General features: G+C 57.2%; 1 protein-coding gene and 1 long non-coding RNA gene across 10 annotated transcripts in view; one reads left to right on the forward strand and one right to left on the reverse strand.

Moving 5' to 3' along the window:
* Ntng2 (netrin G2) overlaps positions 1–13867 on the reverse strand; it is a 50953-nt gene extending 37086 nt beyond the window's left edge. For 2 of the 9 annotated variants that reach the window (XM_021261836.2, XM_087182999.1), the window contains exons 1-2: positions 13317–13739; positions 9087–9783 (exon numbers count right to left, since the gene is read on the reverse strand). In XM_021261836.2, coding sequence (XP_021117495.2) covers positions 9087–9299 — 213 coding nt within the window. In that variant the 5' untranslated portion in view covers positions 9300–9783; positions 13317–13739. The other 7 variants (XM_021261837.2, XM_013073874.3, XM_021261838.2 and 4 more) reach the window with 7 other exon arrangements.
* LOC147826037 (uncharacterized) lies at positions 11255–25427 on the forward strand. The gene is made up of 3 exons (XR_015439806.1): positions 11255–11709; positions 22415–22626; positions 25094–25427. It is a non-coding gene; the product is annotated as an uncharacterized LOC147826037 (long non-coding RNA).
* Positions 25428–26316: the final 889 nt, after the last annotated feature.

Consider the following 26316-nt stretch of genomic DNA (forward strand, 5'->3'; position numbering starts at 1 on the left):
CCCCCATTGGGCGTAGATCTCCCCCACTCCTTCCCCAGAAAGACAGATCGGCTCCCTCCAGGCAAAGCCATCTCGCCTTCCCCGGAACTGGCGCGTGGGAACACACCCGCTGCCAAGTAAACATGAAATACGTGAATTATCAAATAAGCGGATTAGCCGACTCCATCACGCCTCAAAGGCAGGGGTGGGAGACGTCACCATCCCTCCTGGACTGACAGGGACAGTGTGCTCCTCGGTGCTCACAGCTGCGTGCATGCACACGCGTGTGTGCACACACACACAAATGACGCTTTCTGGGCTGCTCAAGCCACTCCCATGAGCTCTGCACCCGGTACCGAGGTCCCCCACATAGAAGCTGTGTGACCTTGGACAAGCAGGTCCACTTCTCTGAATCCGAGATTCCTTATATTCAACATGAGTGTTACTATAAACGCTGCCCTAAGATTCCTGCAAGGACCCAGAGAGCTGCTTTGGGCTAAGTGCTTGCCATACGCTAGGCACTGAATAAACGTTAGCTGGTTCTGCTCTGAGGAGGAGGAGGATGTGGCATCTAGGAAATCTGAACAGGACCAGTCAGCAAGCAGAAGACAACCCCAGCGGGGTGGGGTGGCCAGGCCTGTCGTCCCAGCACTCAGGAGGCTGAGGCAGGAGGACTGTCACACATTCAAGGCCAGCCTGGGCTGCATAGTGAGACCCTGTCTAAAAAACCAAGAAGAAGAAGAGGAGGAGGAAGAAAAGCTGGTTTCCCTGCAGTTAGGGCCCCCTCAGAGGGCAGGTCCGTCTCAGGCTGGGTGGCTGGGCGCTGAGGGCCATGCGTGCACTCGGGGCTGTCTGGGAGGGAAGTCCCCACAGGGTTTGCAACCGTGTGTGTGTGTGTGTGTGTGTGTGTGTGTTTGCACACACACATTTTTCTAGGAAGAGCGTGGTGGATTCTCCAGGGGCCCATGACCCTAGAAAGCCAGGTGGCCCCTGTACTGGGGTTTTGCTGCTGAGGTAGGAGTTGCCCACTGTCTTCTGTCCTCCTTGGGTCTTCAGGGGCCTGGAAGGATGTGGCCTCTCCCCGGGTTACCCTCCCTCCCTCCATCCTCAAGAATACAGGGGACTCTGGAGTCAACAGGCAGACCACATCCTGCAGGCAGGAGAGTCCAGAGTCCCTCCGCTGCAGCCCATGGGTCGCCCCAGAACAGCTGCTAGCAGAGGTCCGGACGGTGCCGCTCCTGCTCCCCTAGAGGGAGGGGCCACTGCCCCTGCCCGAAGCAGACCCTCTGGTGCCCGGGGCCCGGCCGATCACCACTTGTTTTCTTTATGTCCCGGCCAGCACTTGGAGTCAAGTGGACACATGACCTGGGCAGCGGGAGGGAGCTGCAGGGGGGACCGGAGGCCAAAGGGTCCCCGAGGACTGAAGACAGACCATGAAGAGCAGAAGAATGCTGGGTCCCGGGTGCACCCACAAACACGGAGGGTTTAACGTCAGCTTTTCCCACCAAGGAGGCCCCTCTGTGCCACCTGTCAGACCTGCGCTGCAGAACACGGCGGTCAGGGGCAGCCGTTAAGGCTGGGAGCAGACGCTGGCTGTGCTGAGTGACCAGAGCAGGGCTGTGCCCCTCTCTGAGCTCCCGGGGCTCATCTGTGCTCAGGGTTACCCGCCCCCACCTTGCCGGGAGAAGACAGCTGCATACACCCATAGGGCGACAGTGGGGCCACGCCCAGCCACACCAGCTGTCACAGGACACCCTGCTCCTGGTGCCCCCCCACAGGAAGGGCCATGGTCTGCAGGTGACCTCCAGACACATCCCCTGTCCCCCAGGAAATGCCACCATGGGAGGGCAAATCCAGGCATGAGAAAGGATGGACGGAAGCGGGGGTGGGGGTGGGGGGGGTCCCCATGTGGGGGAGCCCATGGCCTGGGCTGGAGCCTCCTGTCCCCGCTCCCTCCCTGGGGACGGAAGGAACTCACTCCATTCCTCTTGGCCTCAGCTGGGAAATGAAGGGGCTTGGGCCCCACTAGTGATTTTATACTGTGTTCCTCTGGGAACTCAGGACTAGGACTTCCAAGGGGTGGGGTGCGGAGCTCAGGGGTCTGCAGTGGGGTCAGAGGGACCCAGAAGCCGGGTTCCAGGTGCTCATGTCCCCCGCTTGAGCAGTCTGATCTGTTGCAAGACACTTATAGATATTGGGGCTCGTTCAGCTTCTCCTGGGGTTCCTCTGAATCCCCTAAATTGCACTCTTAATCTCAGATGAGGGATGTCATGGCATTTATTTAGCACCTACCATGTGCAACACTACCTGTATGACAAAGATCAGACACGGAATCTGGTGCCCGGCTGAGTAGGGAGGGGAAGGAGCGGAAGCCAGAGAGATAGCTGGAGATCAGAAAGAAATCACAGGATCCCCTTCCAGTTACCCTCTTCTGAGAAACACTGCCAATGTCCCAGGCTACAAGACAGAGTAGGGGAAAGAGGAACATGGAGGGACAGTGGTGGTTAGTATTTGGGCTTCCCCCTCCTCAGCCTCACCCTGGCATCGTTGCTAAGCAGCTGGGATCCAAGTTTGAGGCTCCATGCCACCACCTGGTACTGAGGTTTGTTTCCTCTTCTACGAAATGGGCATGGTAGGATACTAATAGCTTCTTCCATGCAGTATACCGGGGAGGGTTTGATGGAGTAATGCAGAGAAAATGATCAGTGCTGCAATGGGCCAGACTTGAGGGTCCAGAAATAAGCTCACACATCTATGGCCAACTCATTGTCAATGGAGATGCCAGGAAAATGCAGTGGAGAAACACGAGGCTCCTCCAGAAATGGTGCTGGCAACACTGGATGCCATGAATGTGAGGAAGCCTTACTTCCCGCCATATACAAAAATTAACTCCACAGGGATCAAAGAGCTAAAATTATGGACATTTTAGAAGAAAACATAGGAATAAGTATGCAGGACCTTGGATCTACCAATGGCTCCTCAGGTAGGAAACCCTAAGCACAAGCAACAAACGGAATGGCAATAAACTGAACTTGATGCAAAGGAAACCAGCAAGAAAGTGCAAAGGCAATCCACAGGGCTGGGGATTTAGCTCAGTGGTTCCGGCGCCTGCCTCAAAAGCAGAAGGACCCGAGTTCGATCCCTGGTACCAAAAAAAAAGACAATCCATAGAATGAAGGAAATAGTTTCAAATACATACCTGATAAGGGTCTAGTATCCAGAATATACAAAGAACATGTACAACTCAACCACAAGGAGACAATCTCATGAAATCATGGGCAAATCGTGGACCTGAACAGAAGTATGTCCACAGAGTTGGCAAGTGGCCCATCAGCACACGAGAAGAGACTCAACAGAGAGATGCAAATTAAGACCGGAATGAGACCCTACTTCTCACCCTGGGTTGGTCATACTGCATGATTCTATTTATGCGAAATGTCCAGAATAAGTAAATCCATGGAGACAGGAAGTAGACCAGTGGTCGGGGGGTCCGGAGGAAGGGGTGTTAAGTGACTGCTTAACAGTATAGAGTTTCTTGTGGAATGATGGGAATGTCTAGGAACTGGGCAAAGGTGGTGGTCGCATGTCACTGTGAGCGTACTGAATTGCACACTTTAGTTAAAAGGCCAAATTTTATTATATATATTAATACATTTAAAAAATTTTAAGGGGTTAATTTCTGTTATATGAATTTTACCTCAATTAAACACTTTAAAAAAATCTGTTAAACAATGCTTAGCGCCATGGCAGGCACGAGGTACACGTCCAGAACCCTTCCTGGGCACTGGGGTGCCCCGTTTTGTCTGTGACCGATCAAGGCTCCCCAAGCCTCTGGCAATCACCCAGGAACACTGAATGAAACTGCACCATCACCAAGCTGGGGAAACGGAGGTTGTGGGGCTTGGTCCCCCTGGGGAAAGGCCTGCTCCCCCTGCCAGGGTCTGCAACTCCCAGTCCCCATCCTGTGCCCTGGCTGTGCTGCCCGCTGCCCCGCTGGAAATCGGCACATGTGGGGGAACTGGGGCACATGTTCATGTGTCTGAGCAAATCTGCTGCCACCAAACGACAAACCAGATCCTACACACCAAAGCCGAGCAGGACCAGGTGTGGCTTCTCACCTTCCTTGTCACTGGGTCCCTTCGCATGGGCCACGGGGGGCTCCGGCCGGGTCAGTCGGGCAGCCTTGGGCCCAGGCTGTGTGCTAGACATGGCCCTGCAGGCTACCCCATTCCTGGGGACACCACAGCCGAGGTGAGGGCAGGGGCCCCTGTGTCCAGCCCGTGCCGGGACCTCCCCTCTGTCCCTCCCCTCCCCGGCCCTCCTTGGTCCTTGTCAGAATGGCCTCCACCCTGTGAGCTAGAGGACCCAGGGCAGCCTTGGGCACCCAGCTGTCAAGGCACCATGAGATCCCTGTCACCGGCCTGAGGGGCTTCTAGGAGATGCGCAGTTGGGGTGGCCACCCCCCTCCGGCACCCGGACCCTTCCCTCTCTCTCCTTCTGCCCAGACCCTTGCTCCTCAAAAACTTCCAGGACCCTCTCCTGAACCATCTACACCCCTCTGGCACGCGTGGCCCTTAGAGGCAGCTCGCCAGGGATTAATCCTCCACAGCTCTGAAGGGGCAGGATGCACATCCACCCCACTCCAAAGCACAGCAGGAGCCCACCTGTCCCTGGGCTCACCCATTGCCTGGCTCACTACCCATGGGACCAGAGGCGGCTTGTGATGACACGTGCAGAAAGGTCCAAAACGAAAATCATTTAAAGCATGGCTAGGGGTGTCAGGTATGGTGACACACGCCTGTAATCCCAGCACTTGGGAGGCTGAGGCAGTAGGACTGCAGCAAGTTCAAGGCCAGCCCAGGCTACATAGTGAGTTCAAGGCCAGCCTGAACTACATGGCAAGACCCTGTCTCAAAAAAAACCCAAAAAACAAAAAAACCCCACAAAACGGGTGCGGAATAGAGAGGGAGCAGCGCCTGGGAAGGTGGGCACAGGTAAGCCAGGGAGTCTCTGGCACTGGAAAGATGTCCCTCTGGCCCTTTCTGGACCCCACTGCTCTCCGGCTGCACCGCCCCTGCCCCCTCAGGGTCTCTGGACCCAACGCTCCATCAGAACAGGCAGCAGGGAGGATCCTTCCCCATGTCCCCAGGGCTTGGTGACAGCCTAGGCTCCTCTGCCTGCTCCCCGGGCAAGAGCCTTCACTGCACCACAAGGTGTCAGCTCAGGGAACTATTCTCGTCCTCGGCTGGGCCCTGCCTCGGGCGTTTCGGGAGACGGTGGCTGCACGACGAGCTGAGCCGTGCAAACTCCCAGCTCCACTGGACAGTGAGGCTGACAGAGCCAGGGAAGCCAACATCTGGGCCGAGAGAACAGGTTCCTACCTCGCGTGAACTGAGCACCTACTAAGCACTCGACACTGCTCAGGCAGTTCCCTATGCGTGTTCTGTTAATCCCCTGACTTGGGGGAGGGCTTCAGAGAGGGTGAGCCTCACAATGAGAGTCACACAGCGTGGAATTCCACTCTCCATCTCTCCAGAGCCTCCTTGAATCAAGTCTAATACCCACCCATTTCAACAGGGAAAAGCCAAGTCACTCAAGGCTGAATATGCCATGACACTCAGGCCTCACCCTAGAAAGGGCCTCGCTCTACCAGAGCGCCTGCAGGTTCAGAGAGTTGCGTTTCCTCCCGGGAAGGTGGGGAGGCGGGCAAGGCAGGGCAACATCTCTCTACACACGGGGAAACTGAGGCTGTCTTTGGACTGCCATTCCCTCGCTCCCAAGACCCCGGCCCCTTCCTCCCCTCAGCAGCCTTAACCAGCAAAGACCCTCGGCAGCTGCTGGCCTCCTGTCCATCAATACCACGGCCATGGCCAGGCCTGCATGCACCTGCTTCCTCCAGCCCAGCAGGCTGGGAGTGGGGCTGGGATCGTTTCCCATAGGCGGATGCTGGGGCCCCAGGGCCAAGCGCTGGGGGCTGGGGTGCGGGGTGAGGCCACAGCCACCCTGCCTGCCCCACTGTGTCTCTCCTGAGTCTTGCGGAACACTGTGGGCCACCCCCATTCCCCCCAAACCTCCCCGGCCCAGAGAGGTCCTGGGGGCAGCCTTGCCCTCTGGCTTTCTGGCCTCTGGGCCAGGGCTGGGCGCCGGGCAGGGGGCACCTCTGGCCCCCAAAGCCCTCATTGAAATTTTGCCCTTGCCCAAGAATCCTCAGCTGAGAGCTCGTCCTATTAATCCTCCTTGTGCATTTAGAGCCAATAGGTTTTTATTTATCCATTTATCTTGTCTTTCATCCCCCGCCCCTTCCTCACCCGGCTGGAATTTACAATTCAGTTCTCAGGTGGCCTTGCCTTGCAGAGGAGGGGCAGCCTGGGAGAGAGGGATGTGTGACCAGACCAAAAGGGGCGTCCACCCTTTGTCCCCCCTTTCCACTCTTGGATTTGTGCTCTGGTTGGCTGGATGCTGGGCCAGGTGGTCCTGCACCCGTCAGCAGAGCGACGCAGACAGCAGGGACTGGGTCCACTGCAGAGCTAAGGGGGCCTGGGATGGGCTGGCCGCCTCTCCAGCGACCCCTGGTGGCTGCTTGGCCACACCTGCTAGGGCAAGAGGAGTTTTAAACTCCGACTGTCTGCCTGCTCCCCCAAACCTAGAAACACAGGGCGTGGTGTCCTCAAAGCTCGAGCAAGGTGAAGAAGTCCAAAGAAAAGGAAAAGCCCAGAAAAACACCAAGAGTAGTAACAGTGATAAGCTAACAGCAGCGAGTGCACAGGGAGCACCCACTGTGTGCCGCAGGTACCCAGGGCCTGGACCGCCACGCTGCCTCCTCCTGCCGGTGCTGTGACACAGCTACAGGGCCGTCGCTGTTGAAAAAGGAACAGGCTGAGGCTCAGGGAGGGGCTGGTGCACCTGGCAGGTCTCAGGCACTGGGAGTGACCTTGGCAGGGCTCAGGCAATGGTTTCCAATGGTTAAAAAGGGATCAGAACGGGACTTGCCCCAGGGCATCCTAGAGATGATTAAATGGGAGGAGCCACCATAACAGTAAAGTTGGGATTCGAATCCAGCCCCACACAGCCCCCCTGCACCCATCTGGGCACCAGCATCCCCATCCTCCTTGTCTGCACATTTGTAAGCAGAGGCAGAGCGGACGGCAGTCTGTCATGAAATATTTACATCTGTCAAACAGGTGGCGTGGCGCCAAGGACTCAGCCACACAGGGTCTCGGGGACGCTCATCTCCCCCTGCCCTCCCCACCTGTCTCCCAGGAGACCGGAGGGTCGGGGCGCAGTGGGATCAGCTGTGTGGGCTCTGTGTGGGGGGCAGATGGGGCAGCAGGCCAGGGCAAGGGCACCCGGGCCGGCCTCAGCCAGGACAAGGCCTCGCTCGGCTGGCATCTCATCCCGTCCCTGCCCCTCCAGCTCTGCCTGCAAGCTGGGCCTATGAATTACAATGTAACTGCACCTGCCCCCTGCACATTAAGGCATCCATTAATATTTAAGAGAAAAAACACAGTTGAGACCACACAACGCAGAAGTCTCCTCTCCCAGGAAGACCCAGACTCCGACCTGGGCTACCCTCAGCTGCTCCCCACTTCCAGGGCCCAGCCCCCTCACCTGCCTAGGAGCCAGGTTGGCCCTGCAGTCCCCAGGGCACTGCTGCCCACGGACTCTCCACCCTGGCTCCCAGCCCTGTGCTGCCTTTCCCTCTCCCTCCCTCCCTCCCTGGCTGGCCCTGGCCCAGCCACCACCCACAGTGACAGCCTTATCACCACTGACAAGCCCAGGTGGGAACCTTCCAGGCTGGCTGAAGCCACCTCATGGGATAAGACAGCCTCCGAAGCCCAGGGTGGAGACACCAGGTTGGCCCCGCTGGAACCTGGAGCGCAGTCACCTGGATATGACCCTGAGCCCTTGCTGTCTCCTCCTGCAGCCAGGTAGCCTTGCCCAGCCCCCTGCCCAGGGTTGGGGCTGCAGGCCTCAGCGAGGTTCCAGGCCTCGGAGAGCAGTTTAGCTCCCTGCCTTGGGGCCATAATCACTTCTGGGTATGTGACCTTGGCTGAAGGTCTCCACCACTACTGCCTCAGTTTCCCCATGTGTATGACTGGAATGACAGCAACTGCTGGATTCTACTGGGGGGCTAGGAGGATGCACCACAGGAAAGGTAAACTGAGGCAGGCCAAGACACTTGCTCTGTCCCTGATCCTATTTTGAACACTTTTCGTGGAACCACAGATGCCTTACAACCACAAGTGATTGCTCGTTGTTAATGTGCCCACTTTACAGGCGACAGAACAGACGTCACTTCCTAACACTCCTACTTCCCACCACACAGAATCAGCCCCGCCGGGTCGATGGGAGGAGCTGGTGGAGTGACACAAGTCAGGCTCCCGGAGCCTGCGTTCCAGGATCGCCCGTTAAATGACCTCTGCTCTTATTACTGCTATTGCAAACATCACTAGAGTACTGGGTATCTGTGGGTAAGTCCCCACCCTCCCTAACTGGGGACGCTAGTGACCATGCCTGAACACCTGCCTTCCCCTGCTCACTGCGACCATGGCCAGGAAAGGACTCTGGCCGCTGTCCGGCCCGCCTGCCCGCGCTGTCCTCTTTCGGAGCCCCGTGGAGGGGCCCTGGAAGCAAACCTCCTTCTGTCAGGTGGCTCTGGGGCGTGGCACACACTGGCCTCACAGCACTGTCTGCTAGACTGCAGTGGGGGGCTAGGAGGATGCCCCGCAGAAGGGGTAAACCGAGGCAGGCCAGAGTGCAACATCATAACAAACAGTATCTTCTTGCTGCCTGGACTGCTGACTCCCCACCAGGGAGGCGGGGCTTGCCCATGAGGCCAGGAACTGCGGAAACTGTGAACATCACACTCTTCCTGAGCAGAAACCACCTACTACTGCTCAGCCGGCCCAAGCAGCCCCACCCGGAGAATGCCACGTGACCCCAGGGCCTTGGGTGGCTCCGCTCCTGCTCATTTCCAAGATGGAACAAAGACTGGGCCCAGTCCCAATCCAAAACAAGGGGAGGAGCCTGCTCCTCCTCACTCACCCACTCCACGGCCCTCCCAGGCCCTGCGGGGACCTCCAGGTGGAGCCAGGGGCCTGACTTACGTGGGAGCAGAACCTCTCTGGGGGGTCCCCGCACGTGATGCCCTTCGGCTCCACCTTCACCTTGACGTAGTCCTTCAGGCGCATCACCTTGGGCTGGCAGGCGTAGAACTCCCAGGTGGGGCCCTCGTCCGTGGTCACCCAGGATTTGCAGATGTCGTAGTCCCCAGAGGCCGGCGCCAGGCAGTGCAGGAGGAGCGGCAGCAGGTGCAGCATGGCTGTGCAGGCCGCAGGGGCGCGGCCCAGAGACGCCCTGGGAAGGCTGCGGAGCGCTCAGGGGGGACTTGCGGCCTCAGCATGGAAAAGTCACATCTACCAGGCGGCAGTGGCCGGGATGTCCCAGAGGCTTGAGCGCCGCAGGTTTGCAAACAGCGAGGAACTTGTTTTTTCTAGAAGGCCACAACGGAAAATTCAGAGCCAGCGTTTTCAGACTGCTGATGGGCAGGCAGATCAAGAAGTTGCCGAACTTGGCGTCCACCTAACCTTGGCGTGAACACCTCCCCCGGAGGTGAATCTGATCAAATCAGGCAGACTCTCAAATTGTGACAGTGGGTGGAAATGGGATAAGGAGAGAATCCGCAGGGATCCGCATGGGGCTGGATCAGATTGCTTTTAATTTTTGTCCTTCCAATCAATCCAGGTCTTTAAAGGGCCCTCAATGTGTGATGTGCTCGACACAACTGTGTAACAACCCTCCAGCCTGCATGGTAAAGATAAAATAAAATCAGGAGGTGTACATGTTAGCCGGAAACGTGCTCCCTCCTTGGGACCGGACCTGGCATTTCAGACCAATAAAAGAGATTTCTTTTCATATGGGCTGAAGGTGACAGTGACTGTATGACTAGGCTGCAAAATAAAAACAGCTACTAGGGCTGGGGATTTAGCTCAGTGGTTTTGTCGCCTGCTGCGCAATGACAAGGACCCAAGTTCGATCCCTGGTACCAAAAAAAAAAAAAAAAGAAAGAAAGAAAATTTTAAAAACAGCTACTGAGGTGTTAACTGGGGAGGTGACTCGGCTTGGCTTTCGCGGGGGGGCAGCCACTACTCACAGGGGTCAGCCAGCCTTGCCTGGTGGCCACCGGCAACTTACTATGAAGTTTCTACGACTTTAGCTTTCAGTCCATCTAGGTACCTGGGGCCTGGCTTGTCTTTCATTGGAGAGAGGGGGGTGGGGAGAGGGCTCATTAGCAACAACACCTGCAACAAATTAAAAAGGGGGAGATTAGAGACGTATAAGAACAAAAGCTCTCTGGCAAAATGTGCAAAAAATGAGGCTGCATTAGCAAGGTCTCCTGAGGAAACTGGGTTATTTTTATTAATATCAGAGTTGCACATTTGGAGACTGGGCACGTTATGAAAAAGGTGAGCGCCGTCTCATCATTTAGGGGACGTTGATTCAGTCACAGTGGCGCTGCTTGAGGGTCAGGGACATAAAGCATCCCCACCCACCAAGACTTCACGGCTGCTTTCAAATACCACCCCAACAAGTCAAAATGTCAAAGTCGTTAGAGGAGCCGATGAGACTCCTCAATGGGGACATGGGGGACCCCGTCCACGGGGACAGAGGAGGGGCTGTCCACATCCAGACCAGCTGCGGAGAACTAGGCTCCGACACAGGTCGGCACAACCTGAAGCTGTGAGTTTCAATTTTTTTAGTGAGATAAGAGAGTAGGATATGGAAGACTTGCACAGAAATGAAAATGATCAAGCCCAAGATTTTACAATCATCTTTAGAGGCTCTATAAATGGATCACTGTTGTGATTATTGGTTTACTATTTGGAGCCTCTGGTAATTACATAAAAGCCCAAACAGATATCACTAACTCCAGTGTTACACAGAGAAATACATGACTCCAGTAACGTGGTGGGTTTCCTAGGCTTGCTACCTCCCCGGGAGAATTTCTGTCCCGCCAGCATGGGGCCCCAGCCAAAAATACTTGCCAACAGGCCAAAGATTACCACCATGACTTACAGCAAGAGTCTCAGCCATTCATTATTGTGGTTACTGTGCCCGGGACCATTGCATTTAAATTCCCAAATCACTCCAATGTCAGGCCGACTCTCACCTGACAGCCTCATGAGCCACGATACACAGAAAGTGCCGAAGAGTTAACTATTTCTATGAAACCCTGTTTGCCACCCAGACACAAACACACTCCTGCCAGAAATGACAAACCGGAGGGATGGGCACTGTGGCCTGGGCTGGCAGCTGAGCATCTGGGCTCTGGGAGAAGCCCCAGCCGAGCCCCCAGCTCCGGGCCCACAGCGGGACTCATCCATCTCTCCGTGGCCCTGCCCCTCTCCCTGGAAGAAGGCTCCTGATGCAGATGAATGGGGACGAGAGCAGGACCACATTATCCCATCTCACCCCGGGCTGCGTAAAGAGAAACCTGTAATAGAGTCTGCCCAGCCCTGAATGTGGTCCTTGCTAGAAAACTCTCAGAAAAAAAAAAAAAAGTGCCCAACATCTATTTTTACAACCTGAGAAAATGTAGTAAAAATAAAATAGCGTGGCCGGCAACGGCTTGTATGCTTCTGTCTACCCGAGCGAGATCCGTGCTGCCCAGAAAACAGCATGCTCCTAATTAATTCTTCCAGCAGCAGACTCCCGACTGTTCACTAACAGGTAGGGAGCTCCTGACGGCTGGGGACAACTAGGGCGCTGGGCTTTGGGGTTGCAAAGAGAGTCCGGCTGCAGGTGTCCACTGCAGGACCAGCGGCTGCTCAGGGCTGGGACTGAGCTGGTTGGGGCGGCCAGGAGGCAGCGAGCCCAGAGGCCCGAAGCACAGGCCTGGAGTTGCAACTTGCAACTCTACTAATTGCTTTGCAGTTTTGTTGGCTTAAATGCCACACATTCCCAGGAAGGGGGGGGGGGACAACAACAAAATCTGCCAGAGGAAAATGTGTTTACAATCAGTCAATCAACTGGGCCTTGCTGGCATCGTAGGGGGAATTGTGAGCTCAGCACTCAGATATTACCGGGTTTTGCCAAAAAAGAAAAGGGGAGTGGTGGGGGAGGCGCAAGAGTCCCCAGAATAACGAGGAGGAGCAGCCAGGGAGAAGTCCAAGCTGGCAGGGAAATCTCAGAGTAAGAGGTTGTATCCTGGTGGATCGTTTTCTCCTTGGAAAATAAATCTTCACCTGATATTATTAAGAAACTGCAGCTCCCAGAAACAAATAGAATCAATGCGCTTTATTTTCTTTTAAGACTCCTCAGGAACCGTGGGGGGCTGATAGCCGGGGTATTAAAACATGAAAATTAGATTTTATCAGGATTTCTGAACTCAGATTTCTGTCTTATTGAATTAGCGCCTCTGGGAGCTGGCTGGGCTTGAGATCCGGCTCCTCGTGGGGCGGCCGGCTGCGCCCTGGCCTCCTGGGAAACTTGTCCCGGCGGGCACGGGCTCCTGGGGGTGCTGGGGGGGACAGTATCCCTCAGTATCCTCTGAGGTTCCCTTTCTCTTCCAGCCAGGCAGTGGAAGGTGTGGAATCTGCTTTGGGGAAGGGTGGGACAGGGACGAGGAGGGACGGGGAGCCTTATCTCACCAGGGTCACCTTCCAGTCCTCCGCCCGGGGCGGGGCCCTGTCGCTCCCTAGCGCTCCCACCGGCTCAGCGATACCGGGGTTCCCGCGTCTCCGGTACACCCTGCTCTGCAATTGCGCTTCTTCTGGCCCGCGGCTCCCCGTGGCGCCCTCTCTGCAGCCGGGGAGCCCCGGAAAGTTGGGCGCGCGGTCGTGGTGGGGAGCAGCCTCGAGCGGCCAGGGGCTGGGGACTCGCGCGTGGGTCCCCGTTCACAAGCGGGCCGCCCCGGACCACGGACGCCAGGAGTCGGTAGAGTCTGCCTTTCAGGCAGGCTGCAAACCGTGTAAACCGCACATGGAGCCAGGCAAACCCGCCTCTGCTTTTGCATTTCCAAGTTTTATGCGAACCACCTGAACAATTCATAATCAAGCCTTTCACAAAGACCTAGGCTGCATCGAGGAGGCCCCCTCCTTCGGCACCGCCTCCCTTAATGAAAACACACCGAGCAGCAGCAAAACACCCAGGAAGGGGCTGCACCCCCTTTTCCCCACGCGCTGCCGCACACCGCGACCCCAGCCAAGACCCGCAACCCACTCCGGGGCGGGAGCACTGGGAGCCCGCGGGCCACTTCCCGCCTTCCCCTGATCCAGCCTCCCCACTCGGAGCCCAACTCCACGCCGAGCTCGGGGCTCGCTCCCACCTCCACCTACCGAGCCCCTGCGCCGCGCGGAGAGAAGTTTCCAGCTGGCCGAGAGTTCGGGCGCAAGTGCGCGCTTGGCAGTTTCCGGAGAGGCGAGGGCACGGGGCGCGCGCGTTACCGGGGGGTCCGCAGCCGCGCTGGACGGGGGCGACTTGACCGTGCGTGCTCCCAAACAAGCATCCTTCCGACAGCCACCCGCGGGGGAGAGCCGGGCTGGGAGGTGGGAGCGGGGGGCAGGAGCCCCGGCGACTCCCAGAAGATGCAGCCCCGGCTTGTTCACACCCCTCTCGGGCCACTCCAGTCCCGGCCGTGGCAGCCGCTACCCAGTAACTTTTGCAGCCGAGCTGGAGCTGCCCGGTGCTGGAGCCGCTCGGGGCCGGGGAGCTGCGCGGCCACCAAGCCCTGAGCGATGCAAGCAGCGGCGAGGCTGCAGCCTTACCCGGCTCGGCGGCTCCGGGGCGGACCGAGGCCGTCGCCGTCCTCGGGCGGCGCTGGGTGCGGCGCGGCCGGGTGGGGGTGGGGACGCGGGCGCCGTCAGGCCGGGGCTGGGGCGCCCTGGGGCCGCCGGGGGCGCCGCCCGCTGCTGTCCTGGGCGCTGGGGCCGGGGGAGGCGGTCGCGCGCGCAGCCCGCATCCGAGCCCAAGGCCGCCGCTAACAAGTGCAAACTTTTGGGGCCCCCTGGGCGGCTCGGGGAGCAGCCGCGCTCGTGCGCCCCGCAGTCCCCCGCCTGGGCGGGCTAGGCGGCTGCCGCCGGTCGGGGCGCCGGGGCATCCCCTCCCGCCCCAGCAGGCGCGGGCCAGATGGCGGGGCGATCAGGGCCCCCCCGCGCGCCGCTCCAAGTTAATGCCCAGGCACAATCCTCTTGCCATCGCCCGCGATCACCACCGGGCTTTTATCTCTCGGCCTGATCCGGGCTGCGTAACTTCCTCTGTGTGGCTCTAACACACCATCCCACCACAGAGCCGCGGTCTTCTTAAAGGTGCAGGAGGAAATACTGCGATACTCCGGGGACGCCGCGGCCCGGGGAGGGGCGCGACGAGCAGGGGCGTCCCCGAGGGCCCGCGGCCAAGGGGACCCCCGCATGCGGCCCAGCGGCGAGCGAGTCTGTTCCAGGAGGGGGTCGCTGCCTACACATCGCCTCCGGGCGCGGGGGCCGGCGGGTCCCGGCGCGCAGGGTGCATCCTCAGCTGGCTCAGCGGGGCTGTAGCTTTTTTCTCCAAAAGCCAGAGGGTCTTCCGGGGTGCCGGTGCCCGGGGGTGTGGGGGCTGCCCCGTCGGCACCGGGGAGGGGCCCGGGGGAGTCGGGTCCCCCACCCCAGCAGTCTAGGGCTGGAGGCTGCTCCGCTCTCTCTCTATGAAGGTCTGCCACCCAGAAGGCCCCAGCAGTGGGTAAAGGGGGGATGGGTGGATTTGGGGAGATGGGGAGGGGGAGATCTGAGCGCACAACCAGAGCCTGAATACCAGCTGACGCGTCGCCGCCTCCACCCTCATGGGCCCAGCTTTGGAGAAGCCAAGCCAGCTCTGCCGGGAGTGCACAGTAGGGGGGCCGGCTGGGGGGGGTCTCCGCCTCCCCCCTCCCCGGGGCGAGCCTGGGAGGAGGCGTGGGAGGGCTGGGGCAAGGCCGGGCACAGGCCACTGAGTTGGCACCAGTGGGCAGCCCTGGCTCTCTGGCCCCTGGAGAGTTTCCCCCAGGCTGCTTCCTGGGGCTGTGTGGAGGGAGGGCTTGCACTGTCCTCCAGGCGCGCTTATGTTTTGGGGGTGCTCCAGGCCCCTGGCCTCTTCAGGGTGGGTTCTTACTGCTGTGCTCAAGCAGCCAGCACTGTCATTTGGAAGCATCAAGAACAAAGGGCCTGAGGACAGAGAGAGAGAGAGAGAGAGAGAGAGAGATTGGTCCAAGGTCACAGAGGGTGTCAGAAATGGGAGCAAGTTGTGGCACCTGGGTGCCCCACCTCCCTGTCACCCCTTACCTCCTTACCCTACCTTAACCCTTCCTGGCGGCGCCCCCCTAAGCCCGGAGAGAGGGTTGTGCTGCTGAATAACATTTAGAAGCTTGTGACAAAGCAAGCAGAGGACGTAGAATTAAGGACCGTCATCTGCTACACTAATTAATAATAATAATAATAATAATAATAATATTTATTGAACACCTGTTTTATGTCCGCTTCCACACAAGCCCATTGCTGTGCTTTGCCCGCCCTGTGACAACATAACTGCTCCTAACAGAGTCCCAACTTCAGCTGGAGCTCGGAGTTGAGGCATTTGCCAAGGTCATGCAGCTCCTGAAGGGTCTGGCAGGCGACTGGGCTATGGGTCACCAGGGGGTGGAGCTCTGTGGCTGCCGGACTTGCTGGTTAACCAGGGCATGGCATCCATCGCTCCAGGGCCTCAGTTTCCCCACCTGTGAAATGTCACTTTGGGCAAACTCTTTCCTAAGGAAGAGTCCAAACAGGGCCAAGGAGGGTCTGTACCCGCACCTGCTCTCCGATCCCTCCCTGGCGTCCAGGAGAGCAGATGCAGCCCTGGTCCCCAGCTCCCTGGTCTCAGTGTGGAGCAGAAGGAAGCTTGCAGAGCTCAGCACAGAGCTGTGCTCTGAGAACCTTCGGCCTGCAGAAGGGCAGAGCCTGGGGCTCTGGCACAGGGTGAGTGATCACCCTTCGCCCTCAGTCTGCTGTCCCCCAGGCAGGGTCATCAATCCAGGGAAAAGCCCTGCTCCTCCATCCTCGCTGCACTGGTGCCGTCAGCATCACCCAACAAGACGGGCAGGAGGGTGCTTCCCACTCTGGGCTGGCAGACTGGAACACGGAGGAGGGGCCAGGCTGGGCCGAGTGACCTGGATGCAAAGCTGGGCAACTGGAAACAATTTTCAAATGCTTCTCCAGCCACCTCCCACCCCACACTCCCTGACTCTGCAGGAAGCGCAGGCCAACAGGCTTTTGCAGGGACCCACTGCGGAGCTGGGCTTCCTCCGGTCTCCCCACTGTCCAACCCCAGAAGTCGAAGTCAAAGTTGGGGCAGTGGAAAGAGCTCCACGAGGGAGTCAGGACTATGGGAGGTTCTGGGCTCAGCCCCTAAGTAGCTGTGTGTCCTGGGGGGAAATCTCCTCCCCGCTCCCAGCCTCAGTTTCTCCATCTGCACAATCAGATCTGTCCCAGGTGGTCCTTGGCCTACAGTCCTGGGGCCACACTCCACAAAGCCACCAGGAGATGGAGTCCCTTTCAAGGGAACAATAAAGTGTTGCTTTTCCAGGCGGGAGGACAAACAGGATTCCGGCCATGGAGGGACCAGGTGGCGGGGGACGTTCATTTTCGGAAACCATTAAGGTTCCTTGGGACAGACGACCTTTCCCTGGCAGTGAAAAGACGAAGCACAGCAGGGTCAGGAAAGTGTTAATGAATCTCCCAAAAATAATCACCATCTCCCTCTTGCCAGCAGCCTAATCATCTTCTGCACTGGTGGGATTTTGGCCCTACGGTGCAGTTCTGATTTGAACTGTGTTTGTGGAATCTACTATCAAAAAGCATTTGCAGGCCAGGGATTTAACCCAGTGGTTTTTCCGCCTGCCTTGAAAGCACAAGGACCCGAGTTTGATCCCCAGTACCAAAAAAAAAAAAAAAAAAAAAAGCATTTGCAGAACAATGCATTTAATTTTATTCCATCTTTGTTTTTTAAAAGAGGAGTGTGTATAACCATATATACACATATCACATGTGTGTGTTATATATATTATATACACATGCTCTCTGAAGCTCTGCCAAAGTGTGAACAGGGACTCCAGGCTTTACTGCACGTATTCCTTCTATGCTGTCAACTCACTCACAGAGGGGAGAATTGCACAGGATAGCTAAGCCATGGAAAATTATAAAGTCAAACGCAGCAGTAATCTACCAGCTTTGCAGCAAGAGGTACCACCCGAGAGCTGGATGACAGGTAACCAGCCCCCTGGGGACTTGGGGGAAGCTGCAAAAGCTAAAGCTGACAGATAGAAGGACAGGCAGATCAAAGGAGCTCGTGCCAATGCTTAAAGGAAGCATAGAAGCAAAAGCCACTGCTGCCACCTTCTCCCCTCAGGCCTGGCTCACGCTGCTCATTTATGCCAGGCCAAGATTTGGACTCTTCAAGAAACTCTTTGTCCCCGTGACCTTGAGCAGTTGAGATGCAGCTATAAGGGTATGGTAAAAGCCTATGAGCTGCCGAGGCCCATCTGGGGCTTCTGGATGTCCGTGGGCCTCTCCTTCGACAGCCCAGGGACGGGGAGAGAGGGACCAAGCCCCCAGCCAGCGTGCTCCCCAAGATGACAGCTCCAGGCCGCACGCACAGAGGCTGCAAGATGCACTCTGCTCCTCCCTGACAGCTCTCAGCCCTAATCTCTAGACCATACTCCCATTAATTATTATTACCGTATTAATCATACATGTGATTAATTCAGTAATGGTGATTCATAATTGATTGCATTTTATATGGTGCCTTTCATCCACATATCCCCCAAGATGTGCGCTGCCTGTAACGAGAGACGCACAAAGCCGGACATGTTCTTTGCTCGTCTGCATTTTGTTGGATAAACTTCTCTTCGCAGAGGCAGGGGCCTGACGGTCTCCTGAGGGCCATGGGCTGCATGGCCCTTTCCAGGAGCCACGCCCCTTGGCGGCCCTGCAGGGAGTCCTGGGGATTCCATTCCCGTGGCGGGAGAGGCTGGTCACGGGGCGACGCCAGCCTGACTCTTCCGGTGGGGGATGAGTCTGACTCCCTGGCTCCGAGCTATGCCAAGTAGCTGTGTGACCTCAAGGATGCTACTTCCCATTCTGCTTCAGTTTATCCAAATGAAAAACAGGATCAGTAATAGTCTCGATCTTCCCAGGGTTATTATAAAAATTAAATGAAATGATGCCCCAAAGTGTGCAGCGTGGTACACAGTGCTCAATGAATATATTGCATTTGCACCAACCTTAGGACTGGTTCGACCAGTGGCAGCTGGCTGACTAGATTAGTCTCTCCTTCTCTGGGCCTCAGTTTGCTTGGTTGTAAAGTGGGATGATGATCAACCTGGAGGGTCCTTCCAAATCCCAAATGAGTGACCCTGATGACAGTTGGGACCTGGGGCTTCGGGTTGAGCAGCCAGGGACTCGCACCCCTACTGCATCTGTGATCTTGGGTCAAGGACTCGCCTCGCCCAGCCTTAGTTGTCGTATGTGGAAGTTGGGCGTGCAAGGGCTTCCAAAGGCCAAGGGTTGGCGTGAGGGTCGAGGCGTGAATGCTTGAAACCTACCAGCCCTCTAGAAAGTGACGGGGCATTGGCCTGGAGCTGCACACCCAGACCCGGGCCTACGGCTCCCGGTGGGCTCCCACTTCTGCTTTGCCGGTGCGCTGGGGAGGCTGCTGTTCCCCGACTGCCCGGGCAGGAGTCCTGAGGCTGAGGGCGGTCCCACTGCTCAGGGAAGGGCCCCTGCATGGACCCCAGAGTGACCAGACCTGCGCTTATAATTCGGGATTTTCTCCTCTAACTCGCACCCCTGTCTCCATCTGGCAGCAGTAGGCACAGGATTCGGGATAGCTTGTTGTCCCCCGAGGGCACACAGCGAGCTCCAGGCCAGTCAGATGGCCCCGTGAGCCGGGTGAGACACTACCAGCCCCCCCAGCGTTGCCCCAGCTGGGTCTCTTCCCCGAGGCCGGCCTGAGTCTCCAACATCCAGGTCCCCTCGAGGTCTCCTACAATTTCCACGAGAGGAACCCGGAAACATACCCGGAAGGAAGGAAGGAAGAACCCCAGCTCCGCAAGGCACAGAGGCTCAGCTCCCCAGGAAGGGGAGGCCGCTGCTGTGAGGAGGGAGCCAGGCCCCTCCATCCCGGGTAACAGTGGGGAGCTAGGGTTCAGTGGCAGCAGTCCCTGGGGACTCCTCAGGCGTCTGGGACAAGATGTAAAGGAGCAATAGGGAGCCAGGTGCAGGGCTAATGCCTGGAATCCCAGCACTCGGGAGGCTGAGGCAGGAGCACCCCCGTGAGATCAAGGCCAGCCCGGACAACTTAATGAATTCAAGGCCAGCCTGGACTACATAATGAGACCCTGTCTCAAAAATAAAAAAATAAAAGAAGAATAAAAGCAGCAGTTGGGCCCTCTATCAGACAATGGCAAGCCCCACCAGCTTGGGTCTCAGAAGGTGTCTCTCAGGAAATTCAGGGCTACCTGCTGAGCACCTGCTATGTGCAGCATCCTGCTAGGTCCCGGGGATGCCAGGGTGTCGGATCCACAAGCTCCCCCTGCACCTGACTAAACACCTATTTTGTGCTGGGTGCAGGTCAAGCCAGAGAGGCCATGTAGGGTGAGGAAGTGAGTGTGTAAGCGTGCGTGCACACACAACACGTGCATGCAGAGAGGGTGGGGTGCAGGCTGGCAGTGTTAGCAAAAAACACACCAGACAACCCCAAGGTAATGACAGGTGGATCCCACGGCTCAGGCCGCAAGACCAACGAAGCTCCAAGTTGAGTACCATCAACATCACCACGCAGGCTGCGTACAACCCAGACCTCAGCTCTGACCTCGAGGGCCTCGGTCTCCTCATTGTCCAGCGGGATCATCGGAGCCCCACTCCCAGGGTTTCAGCGAGGATTCACTGGGAAAATTAGAGGGACCGTTGCACTGGGCGCCCAGTCGCAGATGGGTGCATGCACAGGACACTGGCTCTGCTGGCCAAGGCCTCTGCTCTCGGATGAGGGGGTCGCGGCCCCATGAGGGTCTTTCCCACCCGATTGCCCTCCGATTCTCAGTCTCCTCTCAGATGTGAATGTGAACCCCTTCCACCCAGCCCCTTCCTCCTCCCTGGCCCTGGGGACGGACTCTGCCCACTATCATGGGGAGCAGGAGGGGTGGCTGTGGCAGGTGCAGCCACCCCCATGGACTCCTTTCCTGCTGGCCTGGTTTCCTCTGGCCAGGTTCAAGGGCTCTCTCCAGGCTTCAGGTGGGCAGTGCCCGCCCCAGGCTTCTGCAGATGATGCACGCGCATTGGCACGTGGGAAGGAGCTGGACAAGGAGGTCAGAAGGAAGCCGCAGCCCGGCCTGGTGGCACACACCCATGATCCCTGCACTCTGGGAGCCCGAGGCAGGAGGATCACCAGATGGAGTCTAGCGTGGGCACCCTAATGACTTTGTGAGACCCTATCTCAAAAATTTAAAAAGCACTGTAGCTCAGTGCAAAGGCCCTGGGTTCAATCCCCAGTACCAAAAAAGGAAAAAAGAAAAAAAGAGAAGAAAGAAAACTGTGTTCTCAGCAGGAAAGTGCTGCCGCCCCTCCCGTCCCAGAGTCCTCACTCGGAGGAATAGTTTTTCTTCTTTGCGGAGCAGGTGATTTGGGCCTCTGCGCTGCGTGGCAGACGTGGCTTTCCTCTCAGACGTGCTGATCGCAAAATAATTGACCCAGTTGTAGAAATTCCTGCTCCGCGCCTCAGCCCTCTCCTGCCCCCTCTCCCGGACCCTGGGGTGGCCTCCCAGGGTCATGTCCCCTGATTATTGGCATCACGCAGGGTCCCAGGTCCCCCCAGCCCCACAGACCCAAGCGTGGCCAAGCTGGGAGCAGAAGTCGCTGCAACTCCCGAAGGCACCCACAGTGCAAGGGGCGAGCGAACCCCACACTCCTCCGCGGTCTCTTCTGCACTCACTGATGCAGTGCCACACGCAACTTGCACATTAAATTGACCACACAGGGGCTACCGCTGGCTGTCAAAGTCCTGTCTATCAGGCACTGGCTTCTAAGGGCCCTGCGGCCTTGTTCCGCATCCTGCCGAGGGTCACATGAGCCAGGCGCCTGTCCAGAAGGTGTCTGTGCCTTGGGACAGCCCTGCCTGGGGGACGCATGGGGCAGGGTCCTTCTGGCTCCCTTGTGCTCCGTAAGCCCTTGGCCAATCTTTTCCGCTAAAGGAGGGGCTACAGGATTGGGGTTCCCTAGAACTGCAGGGCCCATCGCTGTGGAAGCACAGCTCTTTCCTGGGAACAGCTCTGATTTCGCCCGTAATGGCGCTTGGCTTAATGGGTGGAGATGGCTCCGGTGCCACTGGTCCCTTGGCCGGCTGACTTTGCTGCCCATTACCCGTGACCTCTGGCTGTCCACACTTAACTCGTGCCTCGAGCTGTGTGTTAATAGAAACTCCATTTCCATGAGGCCTCCTCCAATTCCTGGGGGTCCTCGTGAGCCTTTGTCTTCACCCTGGGACTCTTTGCTGGCTCCTGGCCTCTCATTCCCACCCTTCACTCCTTGGTCTCGATTGATAGAGCAGATGCAGATGTGTGTGTAGCTGGGCCCGAGCAGCCAGCTGGTCGCTTGGCCAGTGCGTCACTTTTCAGGTTATCGGAGAGTGGAAAGAAGTGGCTCCTCACACCCACCCCCGCAAGGGCTCCCGGAAGTTTCACTTTTTCGAGCTCTGGACGTGGTTTCCTCTCTGTGGCCCCGCTGATTCCAGAACACAGCGTTGCGTGCTACAGCCATGTCCTGGCCTCGTTTCCCTCCCTGCCCTGCCCAGTGGTTCAGCCGAGACCCTGTCCATGGCCTGGTGACCTTGCTCCTCATGCTGCTGGGAGCCCGAGTTGCATTCTGTGGGGTGGTGGCCAGGTCCAGGTCTCAGGTGGCTGTGTGGGTGGGGACTGTTGGCCGCACAGCAGCAAGGACCCCCATGCCAACCCCCATTCTCCAGCAGCCCTCAAGGCCCAGCTTTCCAGCTGCATCCATGTGTCGGAGGCCGTGACCAGGAGCCCATGTCTGAGAGTGCCAGACCCCACTGAGACCAGGCTGCAGGAGCAGGCTGATCTTCAACCCCAGGGTGTCCCCAGCCTCAGCACAGGGATCTGTGGGTCCCTTACAGCAGAAACTGCTCACCCTTTTGGCTCGGAACTCAAGAGACAGTGAGTCAGGGCAAAATGGGACAGGAAGTCACCAGGACAGGAAGTACAGGCGCATGTCAAGTAGGGTGACATGGTTCAGAGCTCCTTGTCCTGAGGCCAGCTTCAAGCATCTGTCCACTATGACACCAGGATCACAACCCTTCCCCTCTCCTCTGATCCCTGCCCTGCATAAGAGACTGAAGGTTGAACCCTGGTGCAGGTGCTCTTATTGTCCCCACCTTACAGATAAGCAAACTGAGGCTCCAAGAGGCAAAACAACCTGCTCCAAGTCCTACAAGAGGATTCAAGCCTAGACCTGTGCCCCCATGGTCTTGACCTCCTTCAGCACGCCTTGATCTCCCCCAGCCCAGGGCTTGTCACAATTCTGTCTCCTGCGAGCTCCGGGATGCTGGCACTGTCTCCACCTCCGTCTCTGGGACTTGGATCTGCACTGTCAGGTCAGTGAGTGGCATGGTGCTGCCTGCGGGTCCCTCGTTAACTCGGGAGTTGCCCAGCACAAATGTTTTGCTGGACATCAGCAGAATGACAGCTCCCTAAGGAGCGAGAGATACGGCTCACAAGCCAGCTTGTTAGAAGCCTGATGTTAATGCGACACATGGCCACATAGGTGAGACCCGGAGCAGTGAGGCATGGGGCCACAGGGGCTGTGGAGGCAACAGGCTGGTTCTGCAGCTGAGCTCCCAGGCCTGGCTTTCAATTTTTTTTGTCTTTGCCAAGTGAAATGCAGGGAGTGGGAAACCCTCCCTTTGAGGCTAAGTGGTCAGACAGGCACCAAGCAATTGCCACAAATCTGCAGGCCCTCGGGCACCCAGGGGAGACCTGGCTCCTTAGTTCGATGTGTGTGGTGAGACAGTTTGCAGACAGCACCTGCTGGCATCCAGCATCTACACACAGCACTGTGGCTAGTCAAGTGGGCTTCGAAAGGACGGCACCACCTGCATCTGTTAAAACACTGAAGCCTGGGCCGGGGATTTAGCTCAGTGGTTCCGCCGCCTGTTGTGCAAGTGCAAGGACCCAAGTTCAATCCCTGGTACCAAAAAACAAACAACTCCCCCCCCACACACACACTGAAGGGTTTCATATACTTCCGTGCATTACCCAGAGCCCCTGGGACTCCCTGACCATGCCATTCTCTAGGCCACCCAGGGCCCTTCCTTGGAACTCAGTAGATCTAGACTTCTCTAAAACCAAACATCTCCCAGGGCTGGCACCTGGCATAGAGGCAGAGACCTCCACCCTGATGCCCTTTTTATAAACTCTACCACTGAGCTGCACCCTCAGCCCTTTCATTTGACTTTCAGATGGGATCCAGGATGACCTTGAACTTGTGATTCTACTACCTCAGCCTCCCAAGTAGCTGAGATTACAGGCATGCACCACCATGCCCAGATACCCACCTGCAGAGAATAGTGGCTCGTGGAAGAGGAAGCTCCTCTGGTCCCCTCAGCTCCTCTCCTCGGAGTCTATGATGGAGGAGTGCAGGGTGATGAGGTGGCTGATTCCAGCAGCGTCCTGACTCCCCAATGGGGCTGTGTTGAGTGGGATCCATGTTAGCATGGCTCAGTGCTGCAATTGACCAGTCATGGCTGCCCAGCAGTGGATTCGTTATGTCTGTCTGGGAGAAGACACTGCCATGGTGAACCTCACGGTGTTCTCCATGCTAGAGCATGAGGCTGCGTCCTCTGTCCAGCCCATGGAGAGCCCAGAACCTTGCCAGACACAGACAGGTGCTTGGGAAATGTCCTTCGTGGAGGGTGATGTTAAACATGAACCAAGCAAGCTGCAGCTGTGGAGCATAGACTGATGATACCGTAGGAAGAGTGTGGGGAAATCTGAGGATTAGTTTGCCCATCCTTTTCCCCCATCTGTCCATCCATCCCCTCCACGGTCATCAATCGAGTGCCTACTGTGTGCCAGCTGTGCATGGGGACCAGCATGAGGGAACTGCTCACTGAGGGGACAGAGCAAGTGAGCAGAGGTGGGTGTGAGCTGCTAGGGGTGTGGAGGTGGCAGTGCCCCATGTCCTCTTCCCTGGCACAGTTGCCCGCACAGGGCCGGCCAGGCCTGGGTTATTAATATCCTGCTGAGTCAGGGGGCTCTTGAGTTTCAGCATCACAAGACACAGAGACAGAACTGTTAGATGTTCTTGACTCTTGGCTGTCCTCTCCTCTCCCTCCTCCTTTCCACTTGCCTTTCCCTCCCCGGCTTCTACCTGTCGGGAAGACAGCAGGAATGGTTCCAGACAGAGTCTGGCCCCGGAAGCAAGTGTCGTGGCAGTGGAAGACCTTGGGGGGAAACTGGTTGGAGTCCCCAGCCTGCCACTCACTCACTAGATGGCCCGAGTCGCCTCACTTCTCCAAGTCCCTTTATCCAGAAAAAGGAGACAAGAGCAGCTAGCATGCAGTGCTAAAGGGCCATGAACCCCAGGGCTTTGTACTTCTGGCCCCACGAGGTGTTAAAGTGACGGCCATCATTCAAGCGCCCCGGGATGGATCCACGGGTCTTGTTCCCGAATGGTAGCGAATGCCCATTAGGGCTCTGCCCTCACGAACCTGTGCAGGGGCCCAGGACTGTGAATCTCCCACCCAACCCCATGTTCCCCGTCATGCCCACACCATGCTGGGGTTGCCCGGTGGCCAGTGCCCCTTCACCATGTGTCATGGGTTATGAGCTCCGTGTGCGAGCCTTGCCCGGCTGGCTGAGTCCAGAGCCACTGGCTTGGCCTGTAGTAGGTGCTCAGTAAATGCTGGCTGGCTGAAGGGGCAGGCAAGCATCCAGTAAGGAGAGGGTACCGCAGTGTTGGTGTAGAGGGCTCCTGGCACTCAGGTAAAGCTGAGTAGTTAGTGGATTAATAGGATCAGCAGAGACGCTAATTAGAATACTTAACATCAAATTGCCTTCCAGTTCTTCCTATCGCATAGGCTCGGCACTGTCTCTCTTCTGAGCCCTTCGGTGCACACGTGGGCTCAGATGGCCACAACTCAGAAATCCATCCCTGCGTTCTGATCAGGCTCCCACGTCAGGAGTCTCCCAGCGGGCAGTGTGCTTGCTCGCCTCCAGCCGTTCTTGGGAGGAACGAGGAGAGGATGAAGAGGAAGGAAAGAAATAGAAAAATAAGGTAGGAGAGGACTTCAGGTAACAACCTGTATGTTTCAGAAAAGCTGAGAGGAAGCTGGACATGGTGGCACACACCTGCAATCCCAACTCTCTGGGAGACTGAGGCAGGAGGGCGGGAAGTTCAAGCCCAGCCTGGGGAATCGGCGACTTAGTGAGATCCTGTCTCAAAATAAAAAATTAAAAAGGGCTGGGGCTGCAGCTTAGCAGGAAAGCCCTGGGTTCCATCCCTAGTACTGCAAAAATGAGACAAAACAAAATAAAACTAAAAAACTAGAAGAAAGGATTTTGAATGCTTTTACTATAAAGAAATGAGATGCTTTTGAGGACCTAGATAGCTCTATCCTGATGTGAACATTATTCACACTAGATAATACAATTTTTATGCATCAATTTAAAATATTTTTTAAAAAATTAGTGCCATTACCAGTGTCCTGGTCCCCAGCCCTGGGCCGCAGCCGTGTGGCCCTGTTTCAAATGAGTCCCCGAAGCCCAGAGTGGCTGAGCCACTGCCCAGGGTCACCCAGCTGGTTGACAGCCGCGTACAGTGCAGTGCAGTGGGGCTCCTCAGTCCTCTTTCTCTGAAGATTGCTTTTAAACCTAGTGTCAGCAGCCGCTCAGGGTCACCACCCTTCGGCAGGAGGTGGCGATGGCTGGCAGGTTGGACTGTCCTTGTTCCTCTCCCGGCCCGGACGCTACTTGCACACATGGTGGGAAAAGAGCTACTCCCTCCCTCCTGCACAGAACGGGGCTCAGGCACATACGGGGGCAGATGGAGTGCCACGCCCTTGACTCGGACACTCAGTCCTGTCTCCAACTTCAGTCCGCAGTGGACACAGAGGGGAATGAAATTTAGATAAAGGGAAGACAACCCAGTGGCTGCTACTCCTGTAACTCCTGCTCCCTGGGTATAAAGCTGCATTCCATGGCAACGGCATAAATTCACACTCCGCAGCTAGGATAAACGCTCCTGCCAGCTGGACCCTGCTTCATCACAGCGGAGCCCCAGGATT

This window comes from Heterocephalus glaber, unplaced genomic scaffold, assembly GCF_053883595.1.
Source record: "Heterocephalus glaber isolate CG9 unplaced genomic scaffold, H.glaber_assembly_v1.0 deba00001479, whole genome shotgun sequence".
NCBI classification, from domain to species: domain Eukaryota; kingdom Metazoa; phylum Chordata; class Mammalia; order Rodentia; family Bathyergidae; genus Heterocephalus; species Heterocephalus glaber.